Source organism: Nothoprocta perdicaria, unplaced genomic scaffold (assembly GCF_003342845.1).
Source record: "Nothoprocta perdicaria isolate Ctin4 unplaced genomic scaffold, notPer1 scaffold_23, whole genome shotgun sequence".
Taxonomy (NCBI): Eukaryota; Metazoa; Chordata; class Aves; order Tinamiformes; family Tinamidae; genus Nothoprocta; species Nothoprocta perdicaria.
This window is the reverse complement of record NW_020455455.1, coordinates 1,282,260-1,308,539: the sequence shown is the minus strand read 5'-3', so window position 1 is coordinate 1,308,539 and position 26,280 is coordinate 1,282,260. Positions and strand designations below refer to the sequence as shown.

Below are 26,280 nucleotides of genomic sequence, written 5' to 3'. Positions count from 1 at the left end.
AAAGTGGCAGTGATAACTACATGGCACAGCCCACCCCTTGGTCTATTTAATAACACTGTGTAATTTTGCATTCATCAAAGTCAGTTGTATACTGTTGCTGTTTGTGTTATATTTTGCTATTAATGGATCAGTGAAATATAGAACTTCAGATTAAGAAGAGCATAATCCTGATGTCTCTGCATACTCTCAAATTGCATGAGAGACATCCTACACCCTACATCTCCACATCCTGCATCCTTAGTGCCTCTTTGGTCTCCTTTTTCCAACATGTTCTGCATTGCCTTATCAGAATGGAGTGAAGAGAGACCCTGTTCTTGATCTGCAAAACCATCTTGTTTAGCCTCATCGAAATCCCTCCTGCAGTTATTTCATTAGTTGTACAAGAACCAAAAAAATTAAATGTCTGAATTGCTTTTATTTACATGATAGGCAGGTTGATTTGAAAGCTACAGATCTGTGTGTACTTAACATCAGTCTTTCTGCTTCTGCTTTTATTACGGTTTATGCTTATATCTGTGTGTGACACAAAGTTACTAAGGCAGGGTTTGTTTTTCCTAATGCTGGAAGAAGCTTGGTTGGAGTCTCAGCAGCAACATATATAAAGCTGTCATAAGGGGAAATTCAGATAATCCTCTAGGAATAAGCCAATAATTCCCTGTCAACAGTGACTGGTGGCCTGAGACTTGAGCTGATTCCGATCTGCAGTATTATGAATGATTGGAAGGTGATAAGTAAACARTCTTTTTATAATCAGGCTCCCAAAGTTGTTTACAGAATCATTACAATACACTGTACTAGTCTAATGAGATTCCAGCAGTAGAGAAAGATAATCAGAAGAAAATGTACAGTAGCAATCTTGTCATTGAAGTTGTCTGACTGAAAAAATAAAAAGCTTGAGGAAGAAGATGAATTCAAACTTGGTAGGTGTCGGTGTCGTCTTGCTTTGAAAACTGAGKGTACTTCCTAGGGTCCAGAGCAATAGGGAATTGCCTCCATGACCACAGGAGAGTGGAAGCTCCTTGGTTTCCCTTGAGCTCTGTGGCTGTAAGGGATAGGAGGGAAKAAATTTTGTAATGATCCTTCATATTTAGTGACTGTTTTTTGCCCTGTCAGGAATCCCCTATTTTTTTCAGACTTGGAGAGTCAGTCAGAAGTTCAGGGATATGGGTTTGTTCTTGAGGAGGGTAATAGCTATCAATTTTTATACCTCATTCAGTTATTGAGGAGATTTTATTTGGATAAATTGAACCAACTTTTTTTTTTTTTCTGTAAGGCCTTGAATGGGGAGAATGTGAAGGTCTGAATGCTACTAGTGAAGGCAGCCAAATACATTTGAAAAGAGATTGACTTCGGCTGTGAAGTTTTGTCTCTTGGAACATAAAGTATTTTAAATCATATAAATGGGATTTATTATAATCTAAAATGAGCCTGGGCTGTTTCTAATTGTAATTCTAATTCTAATATACATTAGAAACAATACTTCCCTGAAGAGAAATGATCAGAATGACCTAACAGATATTTCTCATCTCCCATACCCTTCACTTTTGGAGRACAGTAGTTATAGGAGGATGAAGACAATTGATATAGGTGTGCATAAACTCTAAGGAGAATGGCTGATGAAAATTATATCCCTTTTTGTTGGAACAATTTGATCAAGTAAAGGACAGATGCATTAGAACCATATTTTGCAATGTGATACTCCTTAACAAAGCTTCAATTTAGTGCTGTGATAGAAAGGAAGCAGACTGACTCACAGAAAACTGAGATCATTTCTTGGATTGCTTGTGAGTGTGAAAATATAAAGTTGACATTTTGGAAGCCATGGAGTATTTCTTGCAAAGCTATAAATGAATGACTGACATTGACAGGAAGAAATTGAATAAGTACATGATGGGCAACAMGCTCTATTTATAAGAAATACTGTTTCTGCTTTAATTTTGTGTTTTTTATTTCTCCTTCTCCCTCCCCTCTTTCTCTCCTAGGGTAAATGGGAAGCTTGTGGCACTGAAAGTGATTAGGTTACAGGAAGAGGAAGGAACCCCATTTACAGCTATCAGGGAAGGTATGTGCTCTCATTTAATGATTATACATGTGCTTTTTTAATTATGTTGCTTTCTCATTTCAGTGGCATGCAATGGTGAATAGCTTGAGAATTCAAATTGCATGGTTATGTTCTCTTGTTGGCAGAAACTTCGGTGCTCCAGAAACAAATCTTTTCTTTGGTGTAGGGGCTCTTGTCAGATATAATGCAACTGTGCCTCTGCTTTGGCTTGCCTTAGATTTACTAGACAAATGAGTACCGAAGAGCGTGTGCAAGTTTAAGGTGGGTGTGAGAAGTTAATCTGCCTGGGGAAGGAGCTCTATGAGTTGTGCTTCTTGTCTGGAGGCAGCACCTAAAGTGAAGGTAGATGCATATTTTTCACATGCCTGTGACCTGAAGAAAATAAATGCATTTCTTGATTGATAGAGCCTTCGAAAGAGCCAAAGGATCTGGAAGCAAAAAAGACAGGTTTATGAAAAGCTTGTTGKTTTTGCGTGGTTTGGCTTTACGTTTTGTTTCCCCACTGAGCCTGCCCTGCGCATCTTGGGAATGGCTCTTGTCTAGCTCACTGTGAGATGTCCGTCACACTGTCTGCTCCGCTCCATTTATCCCTYCCTGTCACCTCTGCTGTGTTCCCTGGTGACAGCTGCTTTATCAAAGCCCGGTTGCCTCAAGCTGCTCTGCAGAAACGTGGTTTGTGCCTTCCCTGCGTGGGCCTCCTGTGGTAGAAGGGACTAGAGATGAGTTTTGATAGAGAAATCAAAAATAATGTGCCTTTAGATCACTGATTGGAAATCAGCTGAAGGTGGCTGTGAGCTGAAGTGCTGAGTCTGCTGCAACTACTCAGGTACTCTCTAAGATTAGCCTGACTGTTGTACTGCAATTCCTGAGGCAGGGAAGAGCCAAGAGCTTATCAGAAAGCTGGTCCACAGCACGGACCCCTATGCTGAGAGTGCCACGGGCATCCGAGTCAACGACCTCATGGCTTTAACTCCAACCGACCTTGTGTTGCCCTTGCCATTTTAGAGAGGCCTCCCTCATGAAGAAGAATGGGGAAAAGGCAATTTATGAGGGAATTTAAGCATTTCTTCTGTACTGCTTTGTTGGAATAATAGTTATTGGGTGATGTGACATGTTTATTCATAATGATATATATTTCATCTGTGAGTTGTCTGCTCCCGCAGCTGTGCCGTGATAACGAGGTGTGCACGGGGTTAGGAGCACAGCTAGCAACGTTTGTAATGCCAAGTTCAAGGCTTAACAGCCTGGGTTTCAAATATGTTTATTGTTTTGCAGGTTTTTCAGTTGAGCTGGTACTGACTTAATAACTGAATAGTAGGTTTTTTTTTTCACCTCTTTACTGACACTTAAAAGGCTTCTTAATGTGAGTTTGGTCTGGGTGACAGAACCTGTCATTATAACTGCCAAACACAGGGTAATGATTTTTTCCTTTATAAGCAGTTTGTGAGGCAAGCTCAGTTTCTTTCAGAAAAAGTAAAAGAGATTTACCTCTGATTTTTATTTAAATTATAAAGGCATTATTTTATGAAAGTACATTTCACATTATCATTGGAGAAGTTGTGCTTTTGTCTATGACTAGAGTGCTGTAGTTGAAGCTGGTCAGAAATCCTGTACTTAATGTTAGTAAAACAAATGTCTAGCAAGACTCTTAAAATTATTAGTTCATATATACAGATACAATTCTATATAAAATATATAAAGACTGTGGTGTTATTGTGATTTGCAATGTGGAAAATGTGCATTGGCAAAATGTGATTTTGCTGGCATTATATATGTGTGTTGTGTTTTTATGTACACATCTAAATAGGCTGGGCTGATAGAATAGGTCTGGGACTTGATCTGAAATATATTACATTAACGAGTTTCTTTCCTGACTTCTGTAGGCTTTGGGTTGGGGACCTAATTCAGGTCATAGTGGCTTTTTTATTCTTTTTTCTTTTTTTTTTTTTTTTTTTAATGCAATCCTGTCTTCTGTCTGGTGGAACTTTATACAGATCTATAGGATCTATCAGTTTTGTACAGTTTTGTGTTTTTTATAGTGTGTAGAAGTTGGACATACATAATGTGTAAGATGCAAAGGGGAAAAATCTGTATCGAGATTTTCTTTTCTTGTCTTTGTTTTTTATGTCAGTAACAAATGTGAGGCCCAGAGAAGTAAAGAAGCTTACCTTACCAGGCTAGGTTTCGGAGGCTAATCTGGATGATGTTGTGCCAGACTGGTATTAGTTGATAGTAATGCTACCTACAGCTCTGGGCTTAACTGGAAGGGCCGGAGGAAGCTGGAGCTTTCCCCTTAGCAGCACCTAATCCATCTTGAACACATTTGGTTCTGTCAGGCAGGAGGGGCTGATCTCAGCAGCGGGAGCAGGAGGGAAATGCTTGTCTAAGCTCCTGAAGCTGCTTGGAAAGGCTGAGGCTGCGAAGCAATAAGAGCAGAGCGCTTAAACTGCTAGGAGACTTTGCTTGATCCCTGTTGGGTAGCCGACTGGTTCCAGCCCTATAATTTAGATTGGAGTAAGTAGAATTAGTACAGCTACCACTTAAGATGAGATCAATTCATCTGGTAACTCACGTGCGTTGTCTGCAGAGTCGCGTTGGCCTAATCGAGAAGTGGCTGGATGGTCTCACGAGGCACAGCTCTGTTGGGGCATTTCACTCAAGTCTTTCAGAATCGAGAAGCCAGACAGATTTTGTCTTTGATTTATTCCTTATTTTCTCATTTTCTATCAGTTCAATGTGAATTCAAACAGAACTTGAATTATTTGTAGRTTAAAACCAGTGCAAATTAATTGTTTAACCTTTCTTAGGGCTCCAYGTGTAAATGGGTGATAGGTAAACAGCATTCCTGTGCTGTGTTCCTGTTGGGGATGTTGTGTGATGTGATCTGGGGCAAGTTAGAGACTGAAATCTTAAACAGTGATCATGCTGAGGGAATTTGGTAGCTATCTGTGTGTAGGGAAGCCCATTGCTCCTACTGTGGCAGCAACAGAATRGGACTCAAAGGAAAGAATTCATAAAGGCAAGATATTAAGACAAGTAGCAAAATGTAGATTTTAAAAATGKGATCTGTGACTGGGGAAAAATTGCATACTGAGTTGAGACAGAAATGGAAGAAAAAGGGCTAAAATAAAACAGTAAATGTTGATTAGGGAAAAAATAGTAGCAAAGCAATGTAAGGAAAATCATACTAAATTTTAAGCACCTGGTGAGATTTTGTTAAGACTTCAATTAAAGTTCCTACTTAAAGTAATTGTGCTTTTACAGCACATCTAGTTTGGGGTGTTGGGCCAATTATCAAGTCACGTAGCTGTGTGTAAAAGCAGATAGATGTATATAAAGGCTTATTAATTAGTGCTGCTCAGCAGTTTCTTCATTTCCTAGTACCAAATTTAGAGGTAGTCCGTGCTCAACATCCTTTGGGCTTGCTCTGTGGTGGTTACACTTACGCTTTCTTTGACATGCAGTTCACTGGATGTTTCGCTGTGCATTCAGTTCACTGRTTCATGGATAATCTAATTTGCTGTTGAAGATCCGGAGATAGAGCAGCAAACACAAAAAAGTAACTAATTGGAGAGGCTGTATATTTACACACACACGACTGAGTCGAACGTACAGGATTTTCTGGTCAAACAGATGTGCATGATGCCAACCTCACTCCTATCTGTGTCCTCATTGTTGCTATTCTGTCTGGGAAGTGCCTGCARCTCTTGTATCCGAGGCAGTGATGTCTGGAAATGATTTCTATATTATTTTCTCATTTAGAATTGTTTTAATAAAATAAAGATTAGCAAATTAATAGAGAACTAATGTTTTTCTGTGTTAAGTGTAGTAGTGGTTTAATCTTTTAATGTAACTATCAACCATACAGAGGTATTTTTAGCAGTAGACTTATATGTTATTAAAAAGACTGTAACCAACAGAAAAGTTWATTGACCTAAAGTGCATCTCACATATTTCCTTCTTCCAATTGCCTGTATAATACCATACTCTGTTGAATATTGAACTGTGTGATAGATTCTAATTCTGGGAACAATTAGTGCATAGTTACCTTGTTTGATTTCTGAGTAATAACATTCCTCATATCTAGTATGGAATGKATTCCCCTTTTTAGATAYGTACATGGATAACTATCCCTTGGTTTTATTGCTACCTTGTTGGTGCAGTTAACTTGCTTACTATGTCCCTTTTTTGGCAAAGAAAGTATTTCTTCTCCATCTGAATTGTGACAGCTGTTTATGTTCAGTGTTCATTTTCCTTCTTTGTAAATATTTCATTTTGTGTTTTTATTTTGTAAATAATATTTGCCCGCTTTGCTTTTTTTCACTATTATTATTTGCTTTTTTTACTATTATTAATAAAATTATATTTTAGTGTTTTAGTTTCTGCTAATATTTTATTTCTCAGACTTTTTCAAACATAAAACAGGAGTGTTTTGGAGGCACTTTTATACATTGCCATTTAAATGTCATGCCTACCTTTTGGTCTCTTTTTTTTTCTCTTATTTTTCTTTTATTTATTTATTGCAATTAATATGTATATGTACTTGTAGTTTACATTTAAAAGTGCTCTGATCAGAGACTGCCTCTATCTMTTTGGTTTGAGGGCTGTTTTTCATCTAGTCCAGAGTCAAAGGCCACAGACCTTAATACTACCTATATGTAGCAATATGAAAAATAACCCACAAATGTTCTTGAAACAGACTCCTATCCTGCACTGTAATGTCCTGAAGAGCAGAATAAATTTATTTATCTCAAATCTTTGAAGAGAATTTCAGTATCAATGCTGAATTATTTTGTGACCTGTGGGAGAGAACTGAACGCATCTGTTTGCTGTATAGARGAAGGATGTGATAGATGCTCAGTTCTTGTCTAGAAAACATCTTCAGAGATCTCCAGTAGTGTCAGACTTCTTYCATCCTTACTGGTGAGGATAAGAGTAAGAGTTGACTGCCTTGCCGTGACAGAAACGTTTCTGAGGTGAGAGGTGTTAATACAAGAGCAAGGCTGAGGCTCTGGCCCTCCTTTTGCTGTCTTCCCTTCTGGGTGCTCCACATCTTTACCTTATAACTTTACAGTAAATTGAAAGAAATTGAATTGAAATTCTTAGTGAAAGAAATCCAGGGTTTCATAAGCAGACATGTTACAAAGATTTTAAATAGCAAATATACAGTTTAAAAGATTCCTTCAGAAAGGATAGGAATCTGTGTGTGTGTGAGTTCTGGTGTYCATTCTCTAATAGTGGGGAAAAAGGGGGCAAACTTATGTCATCCTGACCACAAGGTTTAGCAACCTCCCCTCAAAGGCCCCTACAAACAGGTGCCTCCCAGATGAAAACCGAAGCCTTTGAGAKAGAAATTGGATTCCCCTATTATGCCCCAGACTAGACAGTCATCGTTATACTGGGGGGATTTCTGCAACCTCCTTTTCAGAAGTTGGGTAGCTGGAGAGTATCAATCCATTCATTTTTTTTTATGGAAAATTGTACTGGAGGAATTACTAAGAAGAAACTACAGGGAAGACGAGCAGTTTGTCAGGAGAGTTCTTCCCTAAGTGAATGTGTATGATTTAGTAGTCTATATTCCCAATATGTGCAAAAAGGAGATTGTTTGTTAGGAACAATATTACATGTGCTGTAAAGCACCCTGCTTTTGTGTTAATCAAGAGAAATAACATAATCTGTGCTTGTATCATTTAACAAAGGGCTGCCAGGAACTGGGTTTCCATTCAGCAGCTCTTGCCCTTGTGGCCTTACGTTGAATCATTACCTGAAAACAGCAGAGGAGCTGCCGCAGGTAGATGCCAGTTCAGTGGTGTTTGGTGAATTTGGGCCATAGTGATATCGTAGCAATTTTTAGTCAACCRAAGAACCTCATGGCACTAGTTAGAGGAATGGTGGTGACAGGTCTACATTCACTGTATCAGGTTAGGTCAGGAAAGTTGTGTGCTGGCAGGTCAAGGGCACAGGGAAGCAATATCTGTGTATTTAGAGAGGAGTTACTCTTGGCCTGCTGGTAAAAGTTAAATAYGGAAAATGCAACTGGAATCCAGTCTCTGTCTGCCAGTAAAGAATAAATTATTCTTTGTTCTATTTAAAGCTTAACGAGCCTCTTTCAAAAAATAAACCCTTTTTTTTTTTTTTCTGCAGTGCTTTTTATGCTTTCTTTCTTAAGGATCTTAACTGCTTTCTTTAAATGATGGTAGGACCTTCACATTTCCTCCATGAAGTCCAGGTTAAAAAAAAAAAATTGTAATTGAAATTCCCCAAAGCTTTATGTTCCTCTGGCTTCATAGTCTTCTGGAAACTTGAAGAAATATGTTTAAGATTATGGTGGAGGTGAAATTATTTTCAGTGTTTATCATAGGAATGAGGATAGGGGCTTGGTGACTGTATGTTTTGGAGTCTGTGGTCACTGTCCCTAAAATCCACATTACTTGGAAGCTCTGAGGTAAGAAAGGACAGTAGTTTGGCTGTAGCTTAGGGAGCTTTTTCATGGCCTACAGAGCTGGCAAAGCTCATACCTACTGCAGGCTAAATAGCTACAGCTTAATTAACTGTAAAGTCCCTGCAAAGCCAGTACAGCTTGTAGTCATAACAGCTCTGTTTTTCAGTGTTGTTAAAATTAGAACACATAGGCCAAGAACCCTTGGGAAACTTTGTCACTGGATATTTAAGGTCAAGAAGTATTCAAAGGTAAAGCCTGATCTCATCACTTTTTGTTATAGGCATCCATGCAGCTTTACCCAAAGTGCGTGTTTCCTGAAGTTTCATGGGAATGCAGGGTTTCCAAATTAAGATTAGTTGGGCTTAGAATACCAAAGTAGAGTTAGAAAAGGAAAGAGTATTCCTTGTCCCTTGGAAAATGGAGCCAGCTTTTAAAATTCCTTACATACATGCTTATTCTTACTGAAGAGTAACCTTTAATTTTTGGAGTATCTATGAATAGACCACTTTTTTGATTGCTCAGTTTCTTGACCGCATCGCACTTGCGCTTTCCCTTGCATGTGCATTTGCATGCATTTGCTGATGCTTGAGAGAAGCATGTTAGATCCGCAGCGATGTGGAGCTTAGAAGCAGCAGGAGCTTTCATCTTTATTCCTCTTTACCTCCTGCTGTTCCCTCCAGCACCGACTTGCTGCTAATTTCATCCCCCTGTCAGTGCTCATCTGCTTTTGTTTGTTTGAAAGCAGGTGGAGTGACTGGCTGAAATAGGTGAACTGAATTTCTGGTTGCCTCAGATGAAGTGGCAGAGCTGTTAGGTTTTCCAGTCTCGCTTGGATACAGCGTGAGTGATTGCAGTGATGTTAKAGGATATCACTTTGCAGCCTGTCCAGACTGTGCTGTGTTCCTCACTGTGCTGCTGTGAACGGAACAAAAACTGCCCTTTCATGCAGGGTGCTCAGACATGGTAGGGACTGACTAAGTGTGTCCTACTTTTTTCTTTGTTCCTTACTATCCATAGGCTGAGCATAGCCTCTTTTTTTCTATTATTTTTTTTAAAATACTGTATAGCATGTTTYTGCAGGTCACAATTAAAAATCCTTTGGGAGAGTTGGGATTACATAAATACAACATAAATAATGGTATTGCCCTTTGAGAGTCATGCTTACACATTTTAAATTCCCTTGAGAACTCTCATCGCATGTGGAAAAAGTCTCGTGTGCTTTTCTGAAAAGTACAACAGAAAATTCCAAAATATGCAGCTTCATAGAGCTAAATCTGTTTCTCAGAATATATATTGTTTTTCCAGAATATTTTATCTATAGCCTGTTGAGATGACACATGGCTGTGTCAACTGAATTCTTATTCAGTACTTTTTGAAGTGCAAACTGTGACCTTCTGTCTTTTGTTCTTGGGTGCCATTCAAGTAAGAAAAGAATGTGGTGACATTTGAGGGATCTTTTTTTTATTATTTTATTTTTTGGAACATCATTGTACTGTCATGAATATTTTCCTTAGCCTTGTTATCTGTTATTTTAATGGTAGGCCTTTTGGATTATGCCTGATATTGTATCATTTGAAGAAGCTACCTGTGCATCTTTGATATTTTCAGATAGAAAATGTTGAGTAAAGGATCTTGTGCTAATTCCAAGGCTAAAAGGTTACAAATCTGTTAGATCTTTAGCCTAACCTAGCTCAGGAAGACAATCCTGCCCACRGTAGCTGCTTTGCCCTGCTGGTCTATTCTGAACAGATACTTTTGTTCTAAAAAGTTTCTTTTCACATTTTTAACCTAGGATTCTGACCTGTTTCCTTACAAATTTTTCTGGTCCTCTGTCCTCCCTGTAGAAAAATGCGAGTTACAGAATCTGGTGGGTAAGATAAGGAGGGCAATCCTTTCATTATACATGACTACTAGCTGTGTGACTGTAAGTCATAGAGAACCCTTGTGCAGCCCTTACGGCTTTCTTGTCTAAGTGGAAATGGGAGAGGTTTAGTCTTTCTATGCCATAAGCAGATTTAACCTCATTTTACAGCATATGCTACCATCACACAACGTAAAGCACAAGTTAAWCCTGCTCAGAATAGAATTGTTTTTTCCCCTGTAACCATATGCAATAGGAGGTGTGCAAATACTGGCTGGAAGTTGATGTGTACAGAGATGCTAGTCAGAAATGACATCTCTGCTTGAATTGCTCAGGGACCCAAAGGGAGATGCCTTCTAATTGCCAGTCTGAGGCTTTCGGGGAATCCATGGCCACCTGGTAAAATAAAACTTGGATACAAGTAGATCTTAAGGCAAAGAGATACCTCCAAGACCTAGCCAGTTCTTCAAATTGGTTTTCATTTGTTACATCTCCCCTGTGAGAAAGGAGTAATCTGAGCRACAACACTATTTAGCTTTGTGATTAAAGTGGTGACTTTAAATCCACACAAAGACATTTGTCTCTGTCAAGGTCTTTTGAGTACTCTCTGTGTTCCCGCCACTGCTGTGTCCTGAATTCCAAAAGTATCCAAGCAAGATTCAGTGTTTGAAGCAACTCAGTTAGCTTTAGTTTTCTCCTTAGGCTTTTGTGTATGTTAAAGTAATAGGCGGCTGTAGTGTTTTAGCMGAACTGATTTGAGGTTCAGGTAATTGGAAAGTAAGAACATGGGCAGTTATCTGATTTGCTTGTGTGAAACTTAATRCTCTCTAAAATATATATACACATATGCACAAACCTACAAATATTGTATTTAATGTGTACAGCTGGATTCTGAATTGCCCAAAATATTTCCAAAATATTTTGAGACTTGAGTTAACATCTAGGAACTGTGTTTTCCTTTGCTATGGCATGCAAGGTCTGGAAGACTCGGTTGTTCACAAAGTATATTCTGACTGACTAAAAGAAAGAGCATTGCTGCTCTTAMGGCTGGTGTGTCACATGCGCACACATACAATGTCTTGTCTGTCATAAAGACTTGGTATAAAAAGTGGAAATAATATAGAAATATGGTTTAAAACTGCTGTATTTTTGAGTTGAGTATAGTGATGAAGGTGTGCATGTGCTACCGATAATTCAACAATTATGCTGTGGCTACCTTTGTTTTCCATGCTGTAGTTCTTGCTTTTAACTCTATTTCACAGCATAACTGTATTTTTCCTATGGAAAAACTGATCAAATTTTAAATTGTGTCAAGTTCTTTATAAGCGGGTCTTAAAGCTAAGCAACATAATTAATCCTTTTCCAATCATATCCTGCCTTAATGTTAAAGGAGAAGGATCTTTATTTGCAAATGACAGGGCCGTGTCTTTCACAAAATCACAAAGTTGAGGTTGGAAGAGACACAGCCCCTAGAATGGAGAAGCAGCATGCCCTGAAACCTTTCTATCACAGGGAAAAAAAAACCCTATCAGAACAGTAAAAAAAAGTGCCAGCAAATACATCTTTTATTGAAATGATATATTGGAGAAAAAGCAGATAAATACCCTTGGTTTTGTTTAAGTGTTTCTTTATGGATTGCCGTTTTCTTTGGCTTAGCTGTTGCTGGATACTGCAGGCTCAGGTGTCTGGATCAGGCAATGCTTTAGGGAGATTATGCTTTTTGTTTGCTTGTTTTTTACCTTTTTTTTCTCTGGCTTTCATAAGGTATTGCAGACATTTAGGTTCCATTTTCCAATTTTGGCTCAACTGGGATATTTATCATTCAAGCCCTCAGCTTGCCAAAAATAATATCTGAAAAAAAAATATATTGAGTTGAAATACATGCTTTGTAATGGAATCTATTCTTGTAGCATGGATGGAGTTACTGCTTTCAGGCTTTATAATCAATATGAAGAGAATAACATTGTAAAATTAGAAATTGACCTTTACTGTCTTTTTAAAGCGATGAGAATGAACATTCATATTATTTTACTTGGGAACATTCCTTCCTAGTAAGCAATATAAGAAAGAAGCTGATAATTTATTGCATTTTTTTGTTGAAATGAAAGGAAACTGGATGGTTCAGAGGCTGGTAATAGGATATCATGACCTTCCACCTCTGCCTCATTTATGGAAACACAAGCCAAGATAGTGATGTCTGCAGGTCATCAGTATGGCATGTACCACTGCAGCATCTGTAGCTGGGCAGCTTCTGCATTTTTAAGGACTGAGACACTTTTCACAAAATTCAGCAGCTTCTCAGGGGGCTCCAGATTCATCTGGAGCTGGCTGAAAAATGAACTTAGGAAACCTTCTAACCAGGGCCATGTTAGCTGTGCTAAACTGCCTGGGTTGTGTCATCTCTGCCCTGCTCTGGCCTCTTTATCGCTGGCTACTCATGGAAGTGGCCAGCACATTCCGAGTTCCCTTAGCCAATGCAAAAGTGGCACCAAGTTTTCTTTGATTATTTTTTGGGGAATGTTAGGAAGAGATGAATGCAAAAAGGATGCTGTGCAATTTGCCTGGAGAGATCATCAAACTTGAACTATCAAATGAGTTAATTTTAGAATTTAAGTTTTTGATCTGGAGCTCATTGTGGGGGGTTCCTTATTCTTTGGTTTTGTCTAAAGGTAACTTGAGCATAGAATTAGCTGTCTGAAGCCCATCTGGCTTACTCAGCTTAGATAACTGAGTAACAGATTTTATTTTAACCTTATAATATTATAAACAGGGTTTATTTTATCTTAAATATCAGCCGCTTTTCTCTAAGCAGAAGCAATCGAGAAAGTCGAGAAGGTGGTAGACTTGTTGGTATCCCACCATGCTCATTCTGCACATAGGGTAATAGCAGTGCCAGCACGACTAGCTTCCATCTGGAAATTTATTTCTCCTCGTATACCCTAAAATTTGAGAGGACCAAGGACCTGAGTTGCTAAGGTAAGTTTAATACAGCTGATTGAAAAAAAAAAAAAAATCTCTATTTGGAAGATGAAAAGGAAAGTCTAAAAATATGTTGAAGTTCCAGTTTGGAAAAATCTAAATGAGCTGCCTTTTACATGGTCCAAATATTTCTAAAATGTATGTTTGTAATCAGAAAAAAATGTAATCCATTGTACTTTTTACATGTTTTGCTGTCAGATAATAGGATAAAACAAGCATGCACACTCTCGCGCTCTCTTTCCCTCTGTCTTTTTTTGAAATCCAGGGTATGTACTTACTTTCTCTCTTACTTATGAGAAGGTTTCCATAAAACACTGGATTGTGTGACAGTTCTATTAAAAAAAAGAAAAGCAAAAGCTTCGATTGCATTAAACTCTRGGCAAAATAATTTTGTCTTTGATAGTTCTAATTCTGCTTTTCAGAGCAAAGCAGTGCTCATGTTCCTGCCATTAGGAAACTGTCAGTTACTGAAGAGGAATTTAAGTAGAAGGCTAGAAGAAATTCAGGTCCAAGGCCCATTGATAAAACAGTGTAAAGAACCCTCACTCTTTWCCAGACTGCTTTGTTCTAAGGTATTTGTGGTCCTAAAAGATATTTTTCAATTTGCAATTATGTGTTTCTTAGGAAATCTTGGCTGTAAAACTGACATGCTTGAAATATTGGCCTTGCACCAAGATCTCTAGCAGAATTAACATTTGAATCACTTGAGGCCCTATTCACAAGGCAGAGGACTATTTGCATACTCAAAAATTCATTATTTTGCATGTCAGTGAAGAGGCTGAGGACTGTAGCTGCAGTTCACAAAGAAAATTCAAGTGATAGGTATTGATGTGTGTCTGCGTGCTGCTGGCTCCCAGCCTTCTCCGCACAAATAAGCACAAATCCATAAAAAGGCAAAAGAAAAGATTCTGGAGCGATGCACAGTCTCCATTGAAAGCCTGATTACACAAGCTTTGCCTGAGGTAGCAGTGTAGGATTAGAGGGACTTCTCACTCTACCAAGTGTGGAGAAAGACTGGGGACACTTTTACAGCTGGGTTGTTGCTAGAGGACGAATTTCTTTCTAAAAATACACTGAGTGAAAATTTATGAGACTGGAAATCATTGGATAAAAGTCTAAGGCCTGTTCTATTGAGGAGGCTTGACTGAATAACCTGTAAGTGTTTATGTCTGTAGATTTGACTTGAAGACTTAGCACCTTTCCGTCGGATTTGTGGCCAGTGGTCCAAGAGGCTTGTGAATTACATGAATAACCTTTCTGTCTCATCATCAGCTCAACAAGTCACATTTTTGATCCATTTTATGGCTGTTAAGAAAACATTTCACACTCAAAGAATACCTTAAGTGCTGATCTGAGTTGAGGAGCATGAAGCAAATTCTAACCTCTTTGAAGCCAACAGGAAACCTCTAGACCTTTAGAAAAAAATATAGACATCATGGGATTTTGGTCCTTTTTTTCTTGTTCATAAGAAAAAAAATTGTTCCTTCCTCTTCAGAAGATAATTCTGTTATGTGCTTGCTGTTAAATCAAGTTCTTAGTGAAATTTAGGTAACTTGAACCTCAATGCCACAAATATACTGGGGAAATAGTAACTGTAGCTTTAGATTGTAGGAATTATTTGTGAAATTTAGAGAACTCCCTGAGGGGAGTAAGAAAAAAAAGCTTTAAAGTTTTGCTAACTCAAATACAGCCCTGTTAAACTTCCAAGTGTGTTTGGTTAACTTGTTAATATTATCATACAGTAATTGTAAACTGATATTGTTTTCAGCTAATAATATCCTTTTCGAAGTAGCTTAAAATATACTGTTTAAAAGCGTTTAAAAATATGTATATTTTTCCAAGAATAAAGCTAACTGATGCTTTGATGATAAATATGCCAGTATGTTGAGTAACGAATATTTGAAAGATTAATTTCCCCTCTGATTGCTTTTTATWTTTTATTATTTTATTACTAGTATAAGTACATACAGAGCAGTCAGACCATTAATATCTCAGGTTTGCTTTTTACTCGGCAAAGCTGGACTTTCATTAACATAAATCATTAGTGAATCAGTTGGTTCTACTGGAGTCACTTGTGACTTTTAAAGTTTTGTTACATGTCAAATTTCCTTGATTACTTTGTGACAGTTTTTGGTATAAATGTGGAAGAATAGTATCTTGTAGATTCCAGATCCACACCTAAATACCTAAAGATAATTATGAAGTGTTTCATGTCAGTTACACCACCACATCCATTATGATCAATGATAATTTCTTCTCTAATAAATGTTTTTTTCCTGATATAGTGCACATAGCTTGTCATAGCTGCACTCAGGTTTGGGAGAGAAGTGTATTTTACTGCTTTGTTTATCTGTGGAGATCTTGTCTGTTTGTTCTGCATGTTATCAGGTTGTCAAATGCAACCATCATTACCAGCTGGGGGAGAAGATTTCAGATGGTCCTGTTGAAGTCTGGGATCTGTCGTCACTGCAATGCTGAGATCTAATTAGAAAAAAATGAGTAGTGTTCCTGTGCCTATTTATGGATTGATCTTTTTTTTTTTTTTTTTTTTTTTTNNNCTTTTTTTCTTTTTTTCCCCTTCCCTGTTCAGGAGCAATTTTCTCCCATTCACATAGGGACTGAAATATCTGAACTGAAATATGCTGTAAGGTTTTTTGTATGTAATCACTTGATTTTTAGCCAAAATCTCCTGGCACGTGTTGGAACAGGGAGTTGGTATTTCTCATTTAGGAAATTCCTTCAGTGGTGCAGTTTATTGTTGCGTTGTCTCCAATGTAGCATACACACTTAATTAGCCTTTCTGACAGCAGAAGGAAATTTGTTAATGTCTGTGGGTACTTGTTACTGTCCTAATTGCACTGACCTTTTCCAGGTCAGACTGTGTTCCTTTGACAGAGAAAATGAACCTATAAAATTAGGTGTCTTTGTTGAAGCCATCCTTGATTTACTTAGACATGAGATGATGAGGGCAAATCACTCACAAAGAGCTACGAGGACTTTATAATGCTCCAGCTGGGCTTTCCTAGAGCTTGAGATGTTCTTCCTTTGAGCTGCAGAGACCAACATTGTGTTTGCTGACCTTCAGTAGTAACTCAAAATACTTTTCAGATGAACTTGCTTCAAGAGTTTCTTAGAAAAGGCTGATTTGAGCAATGTGTCTTCCTAGGATTTTCAGAGATTGAAAAACTACTTTAAAATAATGACATTTTTCTCAGGATCAAGGTTCAGGAATATAACAATGTGCAAAACATTGCTACYTATACTGAAAGTTTGCAGCTTCCGCGGAGCTCTTCCTTTCCTTGGCAGCATTCCTGCTGTCCACTGGTGGGCAGTGGCAGGGAAGAGCYGTGGGGTGATGCCAAAAGCTGACATTTTAGAATAGAGGATTGTGTGAGAATTTCAGAAAGAGAAAGATTATCATTAAAAAGTGGATCGGGAAGAGAGAAAATGATGCCATTCAGATCAACATGAGATACAGAAAAGATGGGAGGGATTGGTGACTTAGGCCTACCTAAACCAGCAGACTGTGGGATGGAGATTGGGAGAGCCTGCTTGGATAGGGCTGCCATTTCCCAGGATTTTACCTATTGTCGGGGATATAGAGTCAGATTAAATGAAAGTAGAAATTAAGCAGAGGATTTGGAAATGGATTCAGCCAAAAACAGGGTTGGAATTATGAATTGAGTGAATTGACAGCAGAGTGTTGCCACTAGCATGGTGACATCTATAATTCCAACATGGCATTCCAGACTTCTTGGCTCAACTTTCTTCTACTTCTGCCAATATGTTAAAATGTGCTCAAGGAGGAGGGATTTTGGTAGAGATTCAAAGTTATGAAGTGCAAGTTTCCATTGACCAAATGCAAACTTGGATAAATGGGACAGATTTTCACAGCAAGGAGAAAAAACATGTCCTTCACTGAGTATGTGAGATTTGAGAACTATTTGAAGAAAAGATCATCARCATTAAGGAGCACAGTGGCTCTCTAGTTCTTCTTTGGAAAAGGCTAATCTGGCTGGAATGAACATGGATAGGCACAARCATAAAAGATGAGCACATTGATTAAAGCTTCTTCTTATACAAAGCGCTCCTTTAAGAGTCAATTCTATCAGTTTTGCTGTTGTCATTGATAGCTATTATGATTCTATAAAAACAATTTTGTCTGGAAAAAGCAAGCAATGAATTGTAATTGTAATTGATACATGACAAAACAAGTATTGAGGAACTGAGGATGTTTTCAAGGRGTTTGGGAAGTGATATTTTATATCTTTGTGCAGTAGACAGGCAAGCTGTTGGTTTCTGAGTTGGCCTTTAAAAGAAATTCTTACCACCTGTGGTGTTACGGGGCTATGCTGGCAGATCCCTTTGACATATTTTCTCACATTTTGGGGATTTGTTTTAATTATGTTGTTGCTCAAAAATGATTTCAATATGGATTTAGATTTAGTTTGGTTGGTATCATGCATTTAGTTCAGAAGCTGTATCTGAAAATAATTGGACTGTATTTAGAAAAATTAGGAGGATAGAAATATTTGACTTACCTCAACTAGATCTCTTCTAATCATCGCCTAACTTCTTTGTCACGTGTTGTTATCAGCTTTGGCTATCAGCTCCATGAAGCTGACACATTCCTTCAGTCCATCTTTTCTATTCTAACCTTTCTCTTGCTTTCTCAGAGGGCCAATTGCTCTTAAAACAAACATGTAGCGCCAGCCATCTTTTGCTAAAATGAAAAATTCTGGCCTTCTAATCCAAATTACAAAATATTAAAAGTTCCCACATGGTTTAAATAACCATAGGCAGTAAAACGGTCATACAGATCTTTGTTGTTCTGTAAGTGTATACTTGTAAACCTTTCAGTCATCCTGATGTAGATGTAATTGTATTCTAGTGTGAATAAAGGGAAAATCCTGTGGATCTATTGTAGTTTTCMATTTCCTTCCTATTGCTTACCCCTTAAATTATGTTAACATTGATGACAGATGCTATGAGCTGCAAAAGAAAATGGCAATTAAATGACATGGTGAGAACCAAGACAATACCCTGATCAAAGGCTGAAGGCAGACAACACATCTGTTCTCCGTGTGACAAATTAAGCTGATACGACAGGTTCTTCCGTTGTGAAAAGAATGTGTGGGACATATTTTCAGATAATATGATTAAGTTGATGTCCACCAATGGTGGCACAAGAGTGCTTTGCTGTTGATGGTACAGCATCACTACTAATTTCTGAAACAGATTTTTTCACTTGATTAGTCTGGAAAAAGAATTAACCTTCACTTGAAAAATTACAGGGTTTTAYTAATGAGGTGTCTGCCAGCTTCATCCTTGCTCCTGATTTTTTTTTTCCCACATTGGAATGATTTGGCAAGTTACTTGAGGCAAGAGTCTGGCCGTTTTGTCATTTGAGTGCCTAAGACCTTTTTGTATGGGAAAGAGTAWCATGCAAATCTTGTAACAGGCATCAAAGATTTAGTTGGATTGAAGGTCATTTGTCGAATTTCAGATTTCGTGTCCTTTAATAAATGTATTCTTTGTATTCTAGACATTGTTCATATTCTGTTTATGCTTAGAAGCCTACTGGTCAATTTTGGTTGCTTCTTGGTAGGTTGGTTATGCAATGATTGGATTTCATTTCGTATGTTATCTACTCCTAATGTTTTTCCTRTAACTACTCAATTTCCATCCTTTCCATCCATGTCCTTTCCATCACAGAGCAGTAAACCTTACTTCTACTGTGATTGATTTTTGTTTACTAAAATGCTTATTTTAAGACTATTGCTAATTTTCTGTTTTCTTTCTTTAACCTTTACATCACGCCCCAAGAGCCAAAATGATGCCGTGCTGGTTGCAGCGTTGCTGTCCAGCTCTTGGAGGAGAGCTGTGTTGAKCCTCACCCATGCAGAAACATAAAACCAATGGGCTCCTTTGAAGGCTTCTTTCTCCTTCCCCTTTCAGACAATAGCAGGACATCTGCCACAAGCCTTTTGTTTTTTCCTGAGGCTGACAAATAGAATTCGTTCTGCTTCTCATGCAGTGTTTTTGCTGGAGGAAATGTTTCTCTGAGAAATACAGCTTTTTTTTTAATTTTTTTTTTTTTTTTTTTTTTTTTTTTATTTTTATTTTTTTTTTTTTTTTTTTTTTTTTTTTTTTTTTACAATTTTTATGTAGAATTTCTCATTGGGGTTGGACTAGATGACCTCTAGAGGTCCCTTCCAATCTTAAGGATTCTATGATTTGTGTGTCGTAGATAATTTTAAAACTCAGCTGCCTAACAGCATATTTTATGTTTTGCATTTCCTGAGAATCCTTCCTATTTTGTACAAAAAGATTGTGGGTATATACAGTTTAGTGTTTTCTTGTCACACTTAATACAGTGGGGAAAAAAACAGTAACAGAACTCRCTTTCACTTCATGAAGGCAAGAATTTCATTGCTGGCTCTGCCATTTCATGCTTTAATTACATTGTTTTGGAACATGTAATACCAATGTTGCGCATAGACACTGGAAGATCTTTATTATGACTGCAAAGTCAATCATTCAGAAGTTGACAGAATTAAGTTTGCCTGCATAACCTTAATTTGGTCCCTGCATTGGCACAGGACTTTTCATTGTTTAATTACTCAATAGCACCATGTTTCCTCCCACTGTGTGATCCTTGYCTGTGTCAGAGGATGAATGATGAAATTATATACTATTTTTTTTCTTGATACGTGGTTCTAGTAATACGCACCTACTGTGCATTATTAAAACACAGCTGGTTTTGAGATTTTCTAGAACACTCATCACAATAATCTTATTACTTAGCAAATATTTGTTGATCTTCTCAGCATCCCATCTGTTGACAGTCCTTTTCAAACCATGGTTTGAGATGTTCTCTGACTTTCAAAGTATTTGTGTAGCACTGGATAATATCGATGTAACGTGTTGTTTGGGCTTCTCTAATAGTTGTGTGCACTCAATGGTTCGCATAGTTATGAATCAAAGTCTGAAGCTGATGTGTCCAGCAAAAAGGAACATTGTGATGATTCTTGGCTTGAGTGACTTAGCAGCATATTCAGCCAGTAGTACAGGTAAAGGTAAAAATCAGGTTGATTTTCTTCTGACTTGGTCTTTGTGGACCTTTCAGTTTCTCTAATGACTTGGCAAGGCCCTGCAGGAAGCAATGTTTCCTGCTGCAGAAGCTGAGCACATTGCTGGATCAAGTTCAGATATAGTCCTTACAAAAATAAGATACAAACTTCTGCTTGCGGAAAAAGCAGGTTTATGTTCATGTAATTTTATAAGTGTTTGAAAAGGCAAATTAAAAACCATATTCTGTTTTATAATGTCTGCAGTCATGTGTTTCATCATTGTTTTTGGATGGTGAAGATCTCTTATAGACATGGGCTGCATAAAGTGAAATAGCTGGTAGCTGTGATAGATTGCGTCTATGTGTGGACTGAAGTTAGAAGGGTATGAGAAAAAAATGACATGTTTTTGAACTGCTTCTTGCCGAAAGTAGAAGGATGGGATGTATAAGAGTAGGGGTTTTTGATATGGACTGGAGTCCATAGGCTTTTGTTTCTGCAGACTCACTTCCTTCATCGAAAACATGAATACTTGTCCGTTTTGTGGTCCACACTGTCACCTTTTTGTTACTTACTCTCACTTCATACTTYCTTTATTTTTGGACCTTCACAAGCTGTTCAGTTGTCCTGTGCCTTTGTTTTCTTCTTTGCAGCCATCCTAGCCCCAGTGTGAGTCAAAGTTCCTCCTGCAGTCTCCGCCTGGCTGTGCTCCGATTCTCCTTCCTGCAGCTGGTGCTCACTTCTAGCATCTGTCCTAGATCCTAGATTCCTTCTAGCATCTGCATCTCCTGCCTCCGYTTGAGCCCTGGTACCCCTGTCATTYGCACTCCAGCCACGTGTTGATTGTCCATCTTCTGTTTATGTTCAGTGTTCCCAAGGGCATTCYTCATCTCTTGCTCCTTCTTCCACAGGCTTGCTCTTAACACTTTTTTATTTAAATCAGACCATTGTGTAGTTCCATACTGCCTACCAGCATAGTATATAGCCTAGGCAAATACGTGACTTGAAGGGGTGATTTCAAAAGCTTGATCACATTTAAAGGGTTCTCATGGAGATGGCCAAATGTATATTCCTATTTTAAATGCTCTGTAGCCAGTGACATGTTTTGGAGTTAGGCAGTTTCTGCTTCTTGAATACCGAAATGGACAGCAAAGGCAAGGTATGACTGGCTGCGCCAAGATGGGTAGCAAATGACTGTGTTTTTCCATGAGAGTCTGGCTTTAATAGGATAATGCTTCGTTATTTTTAACCTCCATCTGTACTTGTGTCTGGAGAACATCGCGAAAAATACACATTGCATAAATTGAAATCTAGTGTATAATGGAAAGGTCATTCAGTTCTGATGGCAGCAGTCTTCTATATGTGTTTTAGAATCATATGCTGTAGTGTTTTTTGAGTTGATCTGGACAGCCTCTCCAGCACACTGTCCAATTCAACAGGTGAAGAGCTTTCAAGCTCAACTGTATTGAGAAGAACCTCTTGAAGGTGCCTATGTATTKTTATATATGCTCTTTTCCCATATTATTTATTTAATAATATAATATGCTTCCAAGCAGGAGCAACAAGAAGGATTTTCAAATGCCCTTTGTTGAAAGGCGAGCCCACTGAAGTGTCAGACTGAATTTGAGCCTGACATAGGAGCAGGTGCATCTAATGCAATATTATGGTCCTTTCAACAAAGCAGTCTACATTTGAAAATAACTTCTTGCAAGGATTTGAGGCACTGTGAAATTTCTTAATGCCAATTTCTTTTTTTTTAATTAATGAAAGCTAGAATAAGGTCCAATTTATTAAAATCTAGACAAGACAGCATGAGGTTGAAATGGGCTATAAAAAAAACTAATTCCCTTTTTTGGTATGTAGTAACCAAATGGAAAGATTTGTTGCTTTTTCTGTTCTTCCTTTAGCCTGCAGAGTCTTTTAAAGTTTGTCAAGAGATCTCTCTAATAAAAATCTGCTAAAGTTGAACAGTGACCTATATCTTTATTGTGTTGCCTTTGCTAAGGTAAGAGAGGAAGCTGACTAATTCTGTGCATTTATCAGCTCTAAAACCCATTTCTTGGGACATTGCAAATAATAATCTTTCTGCAGAATATAWCCTACGGTGAGAACATGATAAGTTTGTTGTCTCTGTGGTCTTGCATAGGGCATAAAGTTTTCCTCAAACTGAATCTTGTCATATTAGCATTTCAGGAAAATGAAGCTCTTTGTTCTTAGTAAATTATTTCAGATGGAGGGACTGGAAAATGGTGGAAGGTAAATCCAAGTACTGCATTTCTGAGGAGGAAATTTCTGTAATTACTGCTGTGAAAACAGTGCAAAGTGCTGAAGTCCTGACTGTACCTTGTATTTTGCAGATCAGTTTGCAGGTAAAAGGTCCTGCAGTGTGGAAGTAGTTGCATGAGAATCATAGGGAACATTCAGCTCAGAAYAAATTTCAAAAACTACTATAAAAGATGTGTAGATCAAAATACAAATTGCTAGAGGAAGGAGCGGAACTTTTGCAATATGTGTAGGGAACCAAAAACRTTTGAGTCTGCTTGTTCTAAAGACATGATGAGGAACAAAGTTATGCATGTTGTTAAAGAGTCTAACTGTCTTTAGTTGAAACACTAAAAATGCTTTTCTGGGAGAGTTCAGAATAAAGAGACTAAACTGAAATGTTACGAGAAGAAGCTGGCACTCTGTCAGCACCAGCATGTCTACAGAATGTGACAACCCACAGATTTTTGCAGATTTTTTGGTTTCAGGTTGGTTACAAATTGTTGGTTGATGGTAGTTGCAGATTTTTTGGTTACAGATTGATCATTACAGGTTGTATAGCTCCAAATCACAAGCAAATACTTTCCTGCTGATATTGCCTAGAACCTTCACCATTTGATGTCTGAGAAATTAAGTGGAACAGCCAAGATGTTAACAATATCAGATGAGTGCAAACTGGCATGATACGCCATCTTCAAGCATGAAACTCCCCTAGCAAGAGATGTCCTTTTAGAGTAATAGCAAGGATAGTGAACAAGGGTGAACAAAATATGTGAGAAGCAGCAAGACCTTCACTGAGATGGTGCTTACTGGTGTGTGGTAAGCCCTGTAGGGCACCTGTACCATCTACAGAGGAAAATAGACTTTTTTTTTGCAGCGTGTTTTCTGGAAGAATGATGGRAATATCACAGCCTTTGCTTGTGATAGGTAAAATGAAAGAGAGCAGCAGCAGCAGCAGCAGTTGTTTATCAGTGTGGATCCTGGCAGCATGAGGGTTGAGTGCTGTTCCTGCTGAGAAAAGTCTCAAGGCCACTAAAATGCCAGACCATTTAGAGAGGAGGAATGATGCTTTCAGGTATGGCTCCAGCAGAGATTTTCCAGTGAGTGAGAACAAGACTGTTGAGAATTGCAAGACCGAATTAATTGTGATCGGACGTTTCAAGTACTATCATCAATGTCACAGCTTATTGTACTTCGAGGTCCTAAAGAAATATCTTTGATTTTTTTTTTCCTTGCTTTCTGTGGCTTGGGAGTAGATAGGAATACTTACATCTGTTGACKATGACATACAGCTTTGAAATGATAAATCATGGGCATGTCTGAGTGGTCTTTTTCAGAGAGCTGTTCTGCTCCTGCCTCGCTCCAAGCCTACCAGATGGAAGACAAAGCTGGTCCTGAAGCCATCCAGCTTTGCTCATGGAGTACCAAGCTTGGGCTCTTGCTATGAATCCTTCACAGGGTGAAGCACTGTTTGCTGAGGCCGCTGAGGTTTTGGATAAGAGCCGGCTGCTGCCCATCTGCGTTGGCTTCTTTGTGAAGTGAACGTACTTTAGAACCCAGTTCATCTGGGGACAGCAACAATTTCCTTGACCAAAGCAAGCAGTGAGGCAGCTTGTCAGGAGATCTTAAGAGATGCGAATAATGACAACATCTTCTGGTTGGAGGGAGAAATCTGTGGTGCTTATTCAGGCAAATGCGATGTGTTTCTTCTAGGTATGCAGAAATAGATATCAGCCCTTCATGGAGAAGTGCTCAGCGTTGCTGCTTTGAGTGGCTCCGGTCATGAACTTTTATACTGGTCACAGAAAGGATCATCTGGGATGTCATTAACTGTTGAGGAATGCCCCTAATCCTCTAGTTCTCTTTTATAGCTAGAATTTTCTCCAAGAGAATGTGCAAACCTATTTGACAAAGCAAGCATGTATCCATTCAGATGAATATAATATTTTGTCCAGAGTTTTAAAAAGAGCATTTTAGCATCATGTGCTACTGTGCCTCCTCAAAACTCTTTGGGGAAATAAATAAAAAATCTCTCCATCTGTTTACCTTGCATCTAATACAGAGAGGGAAGAGGAAGAATTCCAACAATATTGAAGTAATATTATATAATTTTGTTTTTAAAGGTACATGCAAATCTTACAGTGCATACTGGCATGTTTTCYTCACCTTTGTGATTTGTTGAAATGCCTTTTCAACAACTTCTAGTATTTTTATCATGTCACCATTTAGTCTGGATTTGCCACAGTGTGAATTGATAGCAGAATTGGTTCTTGCTTCCACARTGTGTAATTAGTGCAATTAAGAAGTTTCTGCTTTCTGTATTGTTTACTGTATTTCACAGGGACTAATGGAAAAGGCAGTGATGTGAGCCCCCCAAGTGATATTTTGTTGTTCTTGTAATGTGTGGCAGATACTAAATATTGAGGGGGGGAAGAGCTGTAAAAGGCGGAATTGGCTATTAGAGAGGATAAGTTAAGAGGTAAGAGTCAGGGAGGGGAATGAAGAGGAAAGACAGTGTTTGCAAAGACTTCAGGGTAAGCAGCTTTCCGTGTACTGCTTAAGCTTTAATGACCCATATGCAGATTTTAGCAACTAAGTAATGGTCAAGTAGAGGAATTAAAAGTCTGAGGCGATGGTTGGAACAGGGAAGGCTGACAGAGGCCATAAATACTATTACAATTCCGTAAGGGCTCTACTAGGATGTGGATTTTTTTTTTTTCCTGTTTCCAATCTCCCTGCCTGTATGGGCTTTTGAAAAGATTTGCGGGAAAACTTGCTTTATGTGGACTGTTTTCCATGTTTCTCCAGATTAAAAGATCTTGTTCCTGGTAGATTGCATCTTTTGGAATAGTTGTTCTAATTGTCTGAGATTTATATCTATACCTCTTTTTCACATACTTTCTTTTTTCCACCAATGTCCATTTAAAAGAAACAACCAAATTTCTCTGGGTTTTTACTCCTAGAAAATCTCCAAATTCTACAATGAGACTACTATGAAAATTTTGCATGGTACTTCCTTTCAGAAAATAGCTTCTACTTCATTTGTAGGATGTTAAAAATATTGATCAAATAAACATTTGATCACAATAAACACAAACAGGAGTGCAGAGAATAGTCAGTCTTGACCTCTGGAGTCTGAAGCWCCCTTAGCAGGACTGCAGAGGATAATTGTGTCCAGGAGCTCCTTTAGTGTCCATTTTGCACAGCCCTCTCAAGAGGTTGGGGAGATAATTTAGTATTTTATTATTTTCTTAGGCAAAAGAAAACTATTCATTACTATTCAAACATTATTCACTATGTCACTTATTTGCATGTCTTTATATCTATTATTTACTTCRCTGTGGTGACTGATGGTCCTGCTTGGGTGTATGCATGAGATGACAACGCACCAATGGCAGAATGACATTGGTAACAACACATGGCTTGTCAGCATTTATTGCTAAAATATGCTGTATCTGTTGAAACATTAAATATGTATTATGGTGTGAACATTAAATATGTATTATGGTGCAAAAGAAATTTAGTGAAGGAGATCACACAGGTTCACAAAGTAAATGCTTATTTGTAAGTAGTCTCAAAATGTGAGCCATTGTGAGAAAACAGG

The 26,280-nt window shown here is 38.1% G+C and overlaps 1 protein-coding gene across 5 annotated transcripts in view; it reads left to right on the top strand.

The window, feature by feature from the left end:
• Positions 1-26,280, top strand: part of CDK14 (cyclin dependent kinase 14) — a 283,282-nt gene that overhangs the window by 85,892 nt on the left and 171,110 nt on the right. For all 5 annotated transcript variants that reach the window (XM_026039394.1, XM_026039392.1, XM_026039390.1 and 2 more), the window contains exon 4: positions 1,983-2,062. In XM_026039394.1, the coding sequence (XP_025895179.1) occupies positions 1,983-2,062 (80 nt within the window). The remainder of the gene's footprint in view (positions 1-1,982; positions 2,063-26,280) is intronic.